General features: G+C 33.2%; 1 protein-coding gene across 4 annotated transcripts in view; it reads left to right on the top strand.

Moving 5' to 3' along the window:
- The window catches only part of VMP1 (vacuole membrane protein 1), a 115002-nt gene that overhangs the window by 77023 nt on the left and 25158 nt on the right, over positions 1-12821 (top strand). For all 4 annotated transcript variants that reach the window (XM_090292605.1, XM_090292607.1, XM_090292609.1 and 1 more), the window contains exons 8-9: positions 7506-7586; positions 10055-10171. In XM_090292605.1, coding sequence (XP_090148731.1) covers positions 7506-7586; positions 10055-10171 — 198 coding nt within the window. The remainder of the gene's footprint in view (positions 1-7505; positions 7587-10054; positions 10172-12821) is intronic.

Below are 12821 nucleotides of genomic sequence, written 5' to 3' on the forward strand. Positions count from 1 at the left end.
TATTTTTAAGAGAGAGGGGAAAGGAGAAAGAGAGGGAGAGAAACATCACTGTGTGGTTGCCTCTCAGTCATGCCCCCAACGGGGGACCTGACGTGGAACCTAGTCATGTGCCCTGACTGGGAATCGAACCAGCGACACTTGGTTCTCAGGTCGACGCTCAATCCACTGAGCCACAGCAGCCAGGGCTTACATTGTTATGTTTTTGATGTCATAGTTTACATCTTTTTATTTTGTCTACCCATTAACAAATTATTGTAGTTATAATTATTTTTACTTCTTTTGTCTTTTACACTTCATACTGACTTCATAAATGATTAACGCACCACCTTCACAGCATTAGCTTATTCTGAAATTAACTATACATTTATCTTCAGCAATGAGGTTTATACTTTCAGATGTTTTTGTATTACTAGTTAGTGCCCTTTTGTTTCAGCTTAAACATTTCTTGTGAGGCTGGTGAGGGCTAAACTCCTTCAGATTTTGCTTATCTGGAAAACTATTTCTCCTTTGATTCTGAAGCACAACTTTGCTAGATAGAGTATTTTTGGTTGGCTGTTATTTTCTTTCGGTACTTTAAATATATTTCTGCCACTCCCTCCTGGCCTTCAATACTTCTGTTGAAAAATTCACTTGTCATCTTATGGGCATCCCTTGTATGTAGCATCATAACATGTTTTTTTCTTGCTGCCTTTAAGATTCTCTCCTTGTCTTTAACTTTTAACAATCTGATTATAATGTGGCCTGCTGTGGGTCTCTTGAGATTTATCTTTTTTGGAATTCTGGGCTTCCTGAATCTGGATGACTCTTTTCAGCCATTATTTCTGCAAATAACGTTTCTTCCCCGTCTCCTTTTCCCTGGGATTCCTATAATGTAGATATATGTTCCCTTAATGTTGTCCCATAAGCCAGCCGATGAGGGACCTAAGGAAAGATGCACTCCATCCCCCTCCCTTCCAGGGAAGCACCCCACCTCCACAGTTGGTCAGACAGACGTACAGACAAGCATAGCTTCAGTAGTTTTAATTCTTTTTTCTTTCTGCTCCTTTAATGGGAGGATTTTTACTGCCCTGCCTTCACGTTTGCTGATTCTTTATTCTGCTTTATCAAGTCTGTTGTTGAACCCCTCTGTTGAGTTTTCCAGCTCAGTTATTGTCATCTTCACCTCTGTGACTCCTGTATGGGACGTCCTTCTATTTTCTGGCTCTCTTGAAATCCTTACTTTGTTCATGCTGTTCTCCTGACCTCAGTGAGCATGTTTATGACCATTATTTTGAACTGTCAAGTACATCACTTATCTTTATTTCATTAAGGTCTTTTTCTGAGGCCTTCTCTCTCTCTCTCTTTTTTTTTTCCCCTTTGAAATGTATTCCTTTGTTTCTTCATTTTCTGTCACTCTCTGTGTTGGCTTCCTTACATTAGAAAAAGAGCTACCTCTCCCACTCTTAAGGAGTGGCCTCCCGGAGGAGATGAACCTTATCATTCGCCCCTGCCCTAGCTCTTGGTTGTCCCTCAGTCCTTTGTGATTATCTGTTGTCTGTTGCCTTTGCTCTTAGTGTCTCTCCAATAGTTAAGGGCGAGCTGAGACCTGTCAGTGTCCCAAAGGGACTGACTCAGCACCTAGATGCAGTCTGATGGGAACATCGATCTTCAGGCATCAAATTTTAAAAAAATGCAAATATACCCATTTCAGGGGAAGACTGGAACATGGCCATTTCTGTTTACTCTCTCTGCACTAAACCCTGGGGGAATAGCCAGCTAAGACTTACTCTGTTTGAAGCCATGAACCCAAGCCCCACTGGCCACCAGAGCCAGGCTGTCAAGGGATATGTCCTCTGGGTGGCAGCCACCAAAATCCAGAACATCATACTAGGAATCACTCAGCTAGTTTCTGGATTTCTTTCAGAGGTAATTGTTCAATATGCAGCTGTAGATTTGGTTTGTTCGTGGGAAGAAGTGACTTCTTAATCCTCCTGATTCAGAATTTTGTAATCTCTTTTTAAAACTTCTAAATTTCCAAGTTATTTTCAGAATAAAATTCCTTTGCTCTGCTTTTTGTAAATGTGTTTATGTGATGTATTCTATTTACACTATTACAGAATTTGCCCTAATTTTTAATTTATTTAAGTTCTATTAATGATCTCTGATTTAATAATATAAAAGCCATAAGTTGGATTAAAAACAGTTCATTTCAGACAGAGTTGCACCACCCTGTCCTGATTACTACTTTCTGGTAAATGTTTGTGCATTTGTAATCCAGCATCCTTTCAGTACTAAATTAAAAATTTTTAATAATCACTTAATTTTATCAAGTTAATATCCCTACTTTTCTTTGTTATTATCCTAGAGTTTATTTCCTAATAATCTTCATCTCATAAGTGTGTTTGAGTTCATAATAATTCAAGAACAGAATAGGTGATGTAGAACTCTTTTGAAAACATGCTTCATTTCGGAAAGCATTCAAATAAGCAATATTTAAACATAGTTAAATAAATGATACTGTTGAGAAGGTCAACAATAAAAGTATTTTGATCACTTTGAATTGAATCAATTAATGTTCTATATTTTTATATGAAAATAATTCATAAATAGCCCTGAAAATGGGCAGAAAATTATAATTAAGACACATTTTAGTCTGTTTTAAGGGGAGAAATATTTAAAATTTATGAGTTATGTTTCATTGCACTTTCCATGAAGATGAGAAATAATTGTACCCTGTAATTTACTATGTGGAATATGATTTCATCTTAGAAAATCATTATGTGGTTATTGGGATCTTAATAGCATTAATGTTTCAGAGTGATTGTTCACAATGCTGAAACAGCTTATAACATTAAGTCATTCTTACTATTTAGCTCCATTTCTAGTTAAAAGAGTTTTACTTGCTTGACACAACATAATTGACTAGGACACACTAACAAGTTATTTTAGATGGCAAAAGAACTTCACAAATACAATGTATTTTAACATAAATTTCCCTTATACACAAGGAATCACTACTGCAACAGTTTCTCTGTGGTTTTTAATAATGGCTGTGGAGCCACTGTTAATAGCAACCCCAAGAAGAGTATTTCAACAGTTTTAACATATAATGGGTTAAGAAGGCAGATAACTTATAAAATTGTTGAACAGTTACCATTACATTGATAGTAAAAGGTTAACTCCAACAAACATGAGCTGTTAACCAAATAGGAATTTTCTGCTTCCTTTAAAAAGATCTTGAAATTTCATGTGGTCACTTATGAAAATGAAACCCTTTACTATTGCCATTTGAAAGTAAATGTTATTTCATATATTTAGATCCAAGTTGACATCTTTAGATTCAAAGATTGATATTTTGCAAGCCAATTATAATTGGTAATACAGTTTCTCTTCTCCCTTAATCATAAATATATAGTATTGCTTAGGAAAAAGAAATGTGAAGCAAAAGTAGTGCAGAATATTCATAGTTAAAGGCTTTGTGAGAATGATGATGATGATGATGATGATGATGATGATGATGATTCCTTGAAATCTCAGTGATAAGGACTTAGCTTTTCTTCATGTGTCTTCTTGTAGTCATTGGAAAATATTCCTAGTGTCTCTCATTCTTAGTTTCAGAAACATGATTGGCTGTATACACAATCACTGTCAGTGGAAATAAGAAGGATCACTTTATTTACTTGTGTTTTGTTTGTTTTTAAAAAGTGGAAAATGATATGTGATAGCCCATTGTAAATGTGCGCTATTTATTTAAGTAGAGCTAGAGAACAAAACTTTCCTCTCAGGCCCTTAAATTGTGAAATAGGTAAATGTTGTGAAATGAGAATCCAGAGAAATGAAACTATTAAAAGGAATTTGGTTTTAGTTGCACAGATTTTTTTTTAAAATGAAGAATAACAACTGAGGAAGTAATCAAGTTAAACTTACTACATTGTTCCCACAAATACACCAAAACTATTTAAATGAAATATTAATTTTCTTTTATATTTTATTTGAATATTGAATACCTAGCATACTAATTTGTTAAACTTTCCCTCTAAAATATTGTTTTTTATTATTGGTGCATACTTTTTCTTGGCTCATTTGTTTTATTTGATGGCCTAAAAAGAATAGCAAGTTTTGTTTGAAATGGCTCTTTTAAACTTTAGTAAAAGAGGAGTGTTTTGCTGGTTTTGGGTATTTGTATACAGTGTTTATTTGGGGTTATTGTCAAGTAATATACCCACAGTACAATTCTCTCTATTTTAAAGCTAGTGGAAATATAAATATTTCAATGCCCAGAATGTCATTTTAAAATCAACATAAGAAAAAGTTGTCAAATTATGCAAATAATGAAAAAGGTACCAAGTTATTTACAAAAAAACAAGTTTTAAAACTACAAAGCAGCAAACAAGGAAAGCACAACTACATGCAAAATATTTTAGATACACAAGAATGTTTCAGCAAAAGTATAGTAAGAAAGCTTCTAAAGCCATATCAGTAAATTTTAAATATGACTTTAAAGTGAAATAAGTTTAAAATAAAAACAAAATATGGTTGTGTTTATGAAATCTAAACATGAACTCTTTTACTATTGCAAATTATTTTAGATTTGGTGTAAATACTAATGCAGTGATTCCCTGAGTTTGTTTTAATTAACTAACAAGGAAAAAACATCAAGAAAATACTTCCTTGAGCTGCATATTCTGCTGTTAGTTTCTTGTAATGAAAAGAGTTATATAGACTTCATATTAGTTTAATCTGAATAAATGTTCATGGGTGGTTTAATGTATAAGTGTAATTTCAATTCTAAGAATATTGTGAAAGACGTGGAAAATAAATTATAGGAACCGAAAGTAGCATGGTCACTGTGTGCGTGTGTGTTAAACACATAATAAGATTTATGACATCCATTTTCAGTATGTGATGTTCAGGCCTTTTTCAAAAGTAAAACCTCCCCACTAAAAGGCACTTAACTTGTGTTCCTTGTAAGATATGGCAGCTAAAACATAATTTAAAAAATGAGGTTAAGGGAAGTTTTCACTTATTTGGATAGAGTAACTCTTTTTCCCTCAAATAAAAAATCTTGAACCATTGTTAAGAATAATTGATGTTGGGCACCCAGGTATCTGAAAAAACAAGGAGTCTATATTCCTTTGTTCTTGTATGATTTCTGTTAAGTAAAGAAATTCTGCCCCAAAGGAGTAAAATGGCTCCTTACTTTGAACTTCTATAGGCTTAAATACATTTATCATTTTGTATATTAGGTGATCTGCATAATGTTTAATTATTTTTTGTATAAGCTCATTGGTATAATTATACCTATTTTCCAATTTAAGTGTATGTCTATCTCTAATAGAACAAATACCATCAATTTAAAATGATGGCACTAACATAGTCACCTGGTTTAAATAAATAAAAGATTCTGAAGTCTTGAAATTAAGATAAAAAGAAACAGGTCACCTATAATATTATATGTCAGCTGTAATTGAATTAAAGAAAAAAGAAAACAGAACACCAAACCTTCTAAATACTGTTGATTTTGTTTATACTATTTCATGCAACAATCTAATTTTCTATAATTTCATATATTGAAGAATACATAAATCCTGTGATAGAAAAATGTTCCCACATATGTCTGACTTGGAAAATACATTTATAAAAAATGTATTGTCTTTAAAATAAAATTTGTTTAGTTTTTATTTCTTTTTTTTATAGCAATTGAGTACTATGTTGCCTCTTATTAGAATGAATTTGCCTTGAAGATATTAAATGCTATAAAGGAAGGGTTTTCCTGAATTTATATTTTTAACTCTTAGGCTATAGTAATGAAAATTTCATAACTAGTTCATAATCGAATAGTATTGTTTGATATTTTTAAATCTCAAAATATCTTTTCATTATGGCTTACCAGTTTTTGTTTAGTGCTTCTTATAAATTACAAATTTAGTAATTTGGATTGTGTAAATTATTCAAAATAAGAGTATAATTTCTTTTAATATATGTTATTTTGGAAAACTAAATTTTATTATATATTCTTAAACAGTTTTTAAATCAATAAAAGCAGTATTTTACCCTTAATGCACAGTTGTTAATTTAAGAAGAAAAATTAAATCTTCAGTTAGAAATCTCAATGAAAATGGAAAGTGGACTTGACTGCAGGAGTTCAGTTGTTTAAAAATATTAAATCCAAAATAATGACTTACTGAAAAAATAAGGCTAATTCCCAAAAGAAAAATTCTCTCTTTGGAAACAAATGGTAAAATTACAAAATTGCACTGTAGAATTAATTAATAATTAATTTTGGGAGCCTATATACTTAAACTTGAAAGTGTTTAAATTGACTGTTAATATCTTTTGGTTTAATTCTTTTCATTTTCTCACCATCCTCAACAAATAAGTAGGAGGAAGGTATTATTATTTTTAATACTTATAATGTTGTAGTAACTTACAGGGTTATTCTACATATTATTTGTTAAAGGTCTTTTGTTTGTTTTTTCAAGTAGGAATACACAGCTTCCATTGTGGTGTATAGGAGTGCTTTAAATCCTCTTCCTATTCTATGAAGGAACTTTCTTTATATATATATTTTTAATATTCTGACCTTTCTGTAGAATTGTTGCCTATTAGAGTACTAAACTGAGGAGAGAGGAAGAGATTCTATGATGTGAACACTTTTTAAAAAGACATTTACACAGTAGCTAACATTTTAAAATTTTGATTGAAATATATACCATTTCAAAGTCAGAGAAGAAATATAGTCAAATTTCAAATCGGTACTTTTAAGAAAAATAAATACATATATATACTTGTAGCATCGGCATGTGAAGGAAGAAAATAGTGGAATAAACTGACCAGCCAAATGCATGTTTCAGCATCAGAAATGGCAACAGAGAAATAAAAACAACACTGATTTCAGAGTCTGAAGAATCTGCTCTGTCTACACCCTAGGATTCTTTAAAAGTCTTGAGTGAAGTATTTGTGAAAACATTTTATAAAAACTAGCACAAGCTTTGCAAATGTAGGAAGTTATTTTGCTTTTGAGTATAATGAACGCTTAGTTATTACCACATAACTTTTCCATCTTCTGGCTAGTAATCAGCACAGGTGTCTTCATCGGCTGTCTTGAAAAATCATATGATTTCTTACCCTGATATTAATCAGGGAGTGAGTCTGGCAAGTTGTAAAAGGGAAGAGAAACAGATGTGGTAGGCCAATATTTTGAAAAGAATGAGTTGGTTCATGGTTAGTTTATAGCATTTTGTTCATCCCTAGATAATCCAGAGAGGATCCAAAAAATAAAGTAACAGTGTTTTGGCTTATTCTTGAAATCTGGTACAAGTTTATCAAGGATGTAATTAATAGTCTATCAAGATTTTATTTGCATGTTTTCCAGGGCAACCTGTAATTTTAAAAAATAACTCATCTTACTCATTAATTGAATCAGTGCTTTTAGATGGTGAGACATTTAATATTATAAACTATGAGCAATCATCTTTCCTTCTTCCTTGTACTTTTCATTAATGTTTTGATATCCTTTTTTATAGGACTTTGCCTCTCGGGCTAAGCTGGCAGTTCAGAATCTAGTACAGAAGGTTGGATTTTTTGGAATTTTGGCCTGTGCTTCAGTAAGTAAATTGTATTAAAAGTGAGAAATTCCAATAAATGGTAGATTTACATTTTGTTTCAATTTATTTTTAAAGATACATGCCTGAATGAACAACAATGCTGTCACTTTTAAGGGGTATGTAACTTTATTAATCATTCATCTTACTCATCAGATGAGCTTTCTTCTGTTAGATAAGTTCATATTTCCTGTATTAACTTTTAAGCATTTCATCAGGCCATGATGACTTCAGGCCTAAGTGGCTTGATTCAGTTAAAAACAAAAGAGACAAAATCCATCCTGCCCATGAAGAATTTATAATGAAGTGCATTTAACCAGATAACAATGACTCCATTCTTTCCAGAGTTATAGATAAGTAGACTTCTTCTTCCCAAGTTTCAGGCATTAGTTGTAAAGAAGAATTTGTATAAAACTTGTCTTAAATGACATTAACACCTAGTTGGATAATTGGAACATCAGTGGCAAAGTTAAGGACATCTTTGATTACAGTGGACTAAGAAGCCCTTTATGTCAGAAGCTTAGTTATAATGTCTTCACTATGCTGTACACCTGAAGCTAATGCGAAATAATATTGGAAATAAACTGTAGTTGAAAAAAAATTTTTAACTTAGTTAATGTCTCAAATTGCAGTTTTGTGAAATTGATGTTCTCTGATGAGTTAGTATTTATCCCAGTCATTTTCTAATATAATAAAAACAATTACATTTGAAATGGAGCATTCTGATTGAAGTTTTCTTTGGTTGCCTATACACAATTGTTGGTAGTTCACTGATGGGTTTGGCCAGAATAACTAGAGCACCTAGTTCATATGATAAAAGCTGGCATTATAAGTAAAATACACAAAATTATTGTCTACTAACACAGCTATTTTCTCCATTACATACTAGAACATTAATACATCTTTGAGTATCCTCTTCCCACCCTTAGCAAAGCAAATGGCCAAAAAGGAGATCATTGGGTGCCAAAATACTCACCTGATATCAACATCCTAGAGATATTCTAAAATACACATGTGCTTTTATCACAGTATTGATCTTAACTGAGTGATTTACAGGTCTGCTGTAGTGTGTTATAGTGGAAAGAATTGGCTTTGGAGTCAGGCTTACTTGAGTTCCTAAACCAGTTTTGACTCTTAGTTAGCTATGTAACTTCCGTCAGGTTACTCTGTTTGAACTCTAGGTTTTTAATTTTCAAAATGGAGCTATAAGGCATTCATTACAAAGGCTGATGTGAAGATTAAGATTATATATGTGGGTCCTTTTCTAGTTCGTAAGTGTGATGATTAGGTGTTCACGCTTTTGTGTGAGGTGGAGCCTGATAAAAATTGTAATTCACAGAGTTGTAAGGGTCACATGAAAATATATAAGAAATGACAGTTATAAGGCTGTGAGATGATACTGTTACTATGTGGTTGTAAGACAAATGAAATTGCATAAAGGCTTTGAATTTGGATGGGAAAAACAAAACTGAGTTATTGAATACAAGTGTTACTGATAAAATACTTGAATTCTAATTTAGTATGATCCTGTTTTTAAAAGGACATATGTGACAAATATTTTTTTAAGTAACTAGGCCTTTCTTTGAAAGTTCAAAAATGACATTATATGAATTAATTGACTTATAAATGGTTTGGCCAACAGCCACAGGGACAGAGTACTTCTATGGGAGAAAAATGGATGAAGCACTCAAAAAGAGCTTGTGGTTTCTTTACATTTTTACATGAAATTATCTTTTAGCAGTCTTGAAATGTGGAAATATTTGGAAAAGGTATTTGTTGTGAATCACTTCTTTGTCTGGGACTGAATATTCAAAACATCTGAATCAGTGCTCTTGTATTTCCACATTTTTTCTTTCTAAAATGTATCACACAGCCCCACGACCTTGGGCTGTCATAAAATACAAATAATGAGTTATTTTTTTATGTTGAGAAGTAAAAGTACATCCACCCATAAATATATTTGTGAATTTACAAGAATGTTGGCCCTGTGTAGATGAGAGCACTTTCTAGATAATATTATATTTCAGGCTAAAGACTTTTAAACCCTAGTAACTTGTGAGATAATCTTAAGGCTTTTTCTCATTTATACTTCACCTTAGAAAATAGCTACCAAATAGACAAGTATCCAATGAAGAGTATTCAATTCCTGTGTCTCCATTAGCTATATCCAATTCTAATGTGATATAAAAAGTATATTTATGATGCATTAGCCACAAGTAATACAAGGAAGAAGGACAGCTGGTTTGCTTTGAACAGATTGAACAACAGCCTGAGATGAATGTGAGACCCAGTTTATAGACACATTAGAATCTTTGCATAAACTTCTGAACAGTCTAGTACTGATCAAGGAACCATACCGCTCTTTGTAGTATGCAGAAGGATTTACTGGTAAGTGGTAAAATTAAACTGTTTTGGAATTATATGTGGAAGATCCATTTATTTTTTTGTTTGTTTATTTATTTATTTTGCAGATTCCAAATCCTCTATTTGATCTGGCTGGAATAACATGTGGACACTTTCTTGTACCTTTTTGGACTTTCTTTGGTGCAACCTTGATTGGAAAAGCAATAATTAAAATGCATATTCAGGTAATTATATCGTCTTAATCTCCTGCGTAATGATAATGATCTGTTAAAGGGCACTGAAATATGCCCTGGCTGGTGTGGCTCAGTGGGTTGAACACCAACCAGGCTGCAAACCAGAGGGTCGCTGGTTCAATTCCCAGCCAGAGCACATGCCTGGGTAGCAGGCCAGGCCCTCGGGTTGGGGGTACACAAGAGGCAACCACACATTGCTGTTTCTCTTCCTCTCTTTCTCCCTCCCTTCGCATCTCTTTAAATATAAATAAATAAAATCTTTTTAAAAAAATTATTTAAAAAAAAAAGGGCACTGAAATATCTTTCCCTTGCTCATTCCAAGCTGAATTGTTAAGATTCGGTTCTGCTTCTTTTGGTTGGTAGCTTGCTTCGGTTTTTAACCATGTCATTTAGAGGTTAGTGAAATGGGGGCAGATTTTTCCTGTCCCTGTTGGAAAATTGTTCTCCTTGTTTTCTTTCCTTCGTTCTTTCTACTTTCATTCCTTTGTCTCTTTCTTTCTTTTACTTTTTGCCTTGTGAAACTGTTCATCCAGGACTTCTACCGAATGCACATCATTTTCACATATGTAGTCCAAAAAAAATTTATCTTTCCTGACCATGAACAGAGAGAATATTGCCTTTCACTACTTCTACTTTTCTTTCACACACTGAATATAGCACTTCCTCTCAAGATACCAGTATTCTTCATAGAAAACCAGACAGATGTTAGTGTCAGAGAGAATGGGGAAGAAAGGGGTCTCTGAAGAGGCAAAAAGATGTGGGTTGTGGTTAGAGAAGTGAAAAGTCTGCTGGTCTTCAAAGCCATTTTTAACAGTCTTTAGTGTATTCTGTATGACTGAAGGAAAGAAAAGAGACTAAAAAAAAACTTAAATGAGGAAAAATGGATATGTGCTTCTAGGACTGTGATATGAATTAGTTTCTTCTAAGGGCAAATCTCACCAGAATAAAATAAAATTGACCTGGAAAGAACTTCATAATCAGTGAGGGTTGCTACAAAGAGAGACTTTCCCCAAACTAAAGGCAAGAACAGCGAGTCAGGTCTATGCCCTGGTATAATTCCTTAATAATTAAATACAGGTCTGTCTCCAGGTTTCTTCTTAACATCTTTCTACCTCTAGTTCTATAGAAGAGAAGAAGGAAACAAATTTTTTAGCTGCTTCTACCTGCCCAGTTTCTAATACTAGATTTCAACATGTGAGATGAGTTTATCCTGTCATGATAATCACTCAAAATTTCAAGGATATGTTTTTCTTTTCCCCCTTCAAGGAATATATTTTTTCCCACTTATATTAAGTATATGGTTCAGTGAATATGAGTTCTTCAATATTGGAATGCTGGTTTCTTTGATAAAGATTAAAATTACAGTAGTCCCTCTCTATGTCGCGGTTCACTTATCACGGCCTCACTGTACCGCGGGATTTTTAAAAACATTATATTTAATTATTTATCACGGATTTTTCGCTATATCGCGAGATTTTGCGGTACTGCATACATATGTTGTTAAAGTTATGTAGGTTTAAGAGTGTAGAATAAATGTAAGGTTCCTACTTCGCAGGAGGGTCTAGAATGTAATACCTGCAATAAGTGAGGGAATACTGTACCGTAACAGGATTTTTCAAATAATAAAATATTGTGGTGAGTAATATATTATTTTGCAATGTATCTGAAGATAATATATTCTGTAATCTTTCAGTTCTTCCTCAGGAAAGAGAGAAGCTATCATTTAGCTTTGGGGAGACCTTTGAAAGTAACAACAGATTTCTTTAATTCCCTTTATAACAGCAACTTCTGTAGGAATCCATAAATTTATGCGTGCTGCTTTAGGTAGTGCTCTTCTATAAATTATAGTAAAATTTATTATGCTAAAAGTACCCTCTAGTGATAGGGTATGCAACTTAACAGAAGTCAAAAATAGTATATTTTTTAAACATTCTCAGTATATATTTTTTAATTTATAATAATGCTTATATATATATATATATATATATATATGGTATTTAAAACTTTAAAGCACCTAGTGTATGTCATCTGATTTAATCATTATAATCCTGGGATAGAGAAAGTATTTCTCCCATTTTGTAATTATCAAACTTCCAGAGGTTAATAAGTAATAGTTTCTAAGAGTAAGGAACAGCAGGAATTTGAATGCTAGTCTTTTGGCTTCGAGTTCAGTGTTTTTTCCAGTGTTTTGTTTTCTTAACTATAAATTATTTGTTCGATGCCTACTATTTATCAGGACCTACACCAGGCGGTTGGCATTGGCTACCTCAGAACAACCTTGTGAGGTGGTTATTATCAATATTTCGTAGGTGGGGAACTAAGTGTCAGAAAAGATAAAATACCTGCCTGAGGCCCAGGAATTCAAACCAAACTCTGTAAAGTTAAAGCTCATTCCCCTTTTCTGTGTGTAAGGAAAAAAAAGAAAGCCCCAATGCATCTGTGTCTCTGAAAGGGAAGAACGTGAGTTCCTTCACTGCACCGAGAACATGGGGTGTGCTTGCGCCGCTCCGTTGTATCAGAGGCGCGCTTTCCCGAGGCGAGTCACGGGACGCGCGCCCCGCCGTAGCTCAGGGCCACAAACGTTCCTCATGCCCTGGGTAATCAATAGTAACGAGTAACATAAACATTATAACTGTTTCTG

This window comes from Furipterus horrens, unplaced genomic scaffold, assembly GCF_987537825.1.
Source record: "Furipterus horrens unplaced genomic scaffold, mFurHor1.1.pri manual_scaffold_11, whole genome shotgun sequence".
In the NCBI taxonomy this organism is placed as follows: Eukaryota; Metazoa; Chordata; class Mammalia; order Chiroptera; family Furipteridae; genus Furipterus; species Furipterus horrens.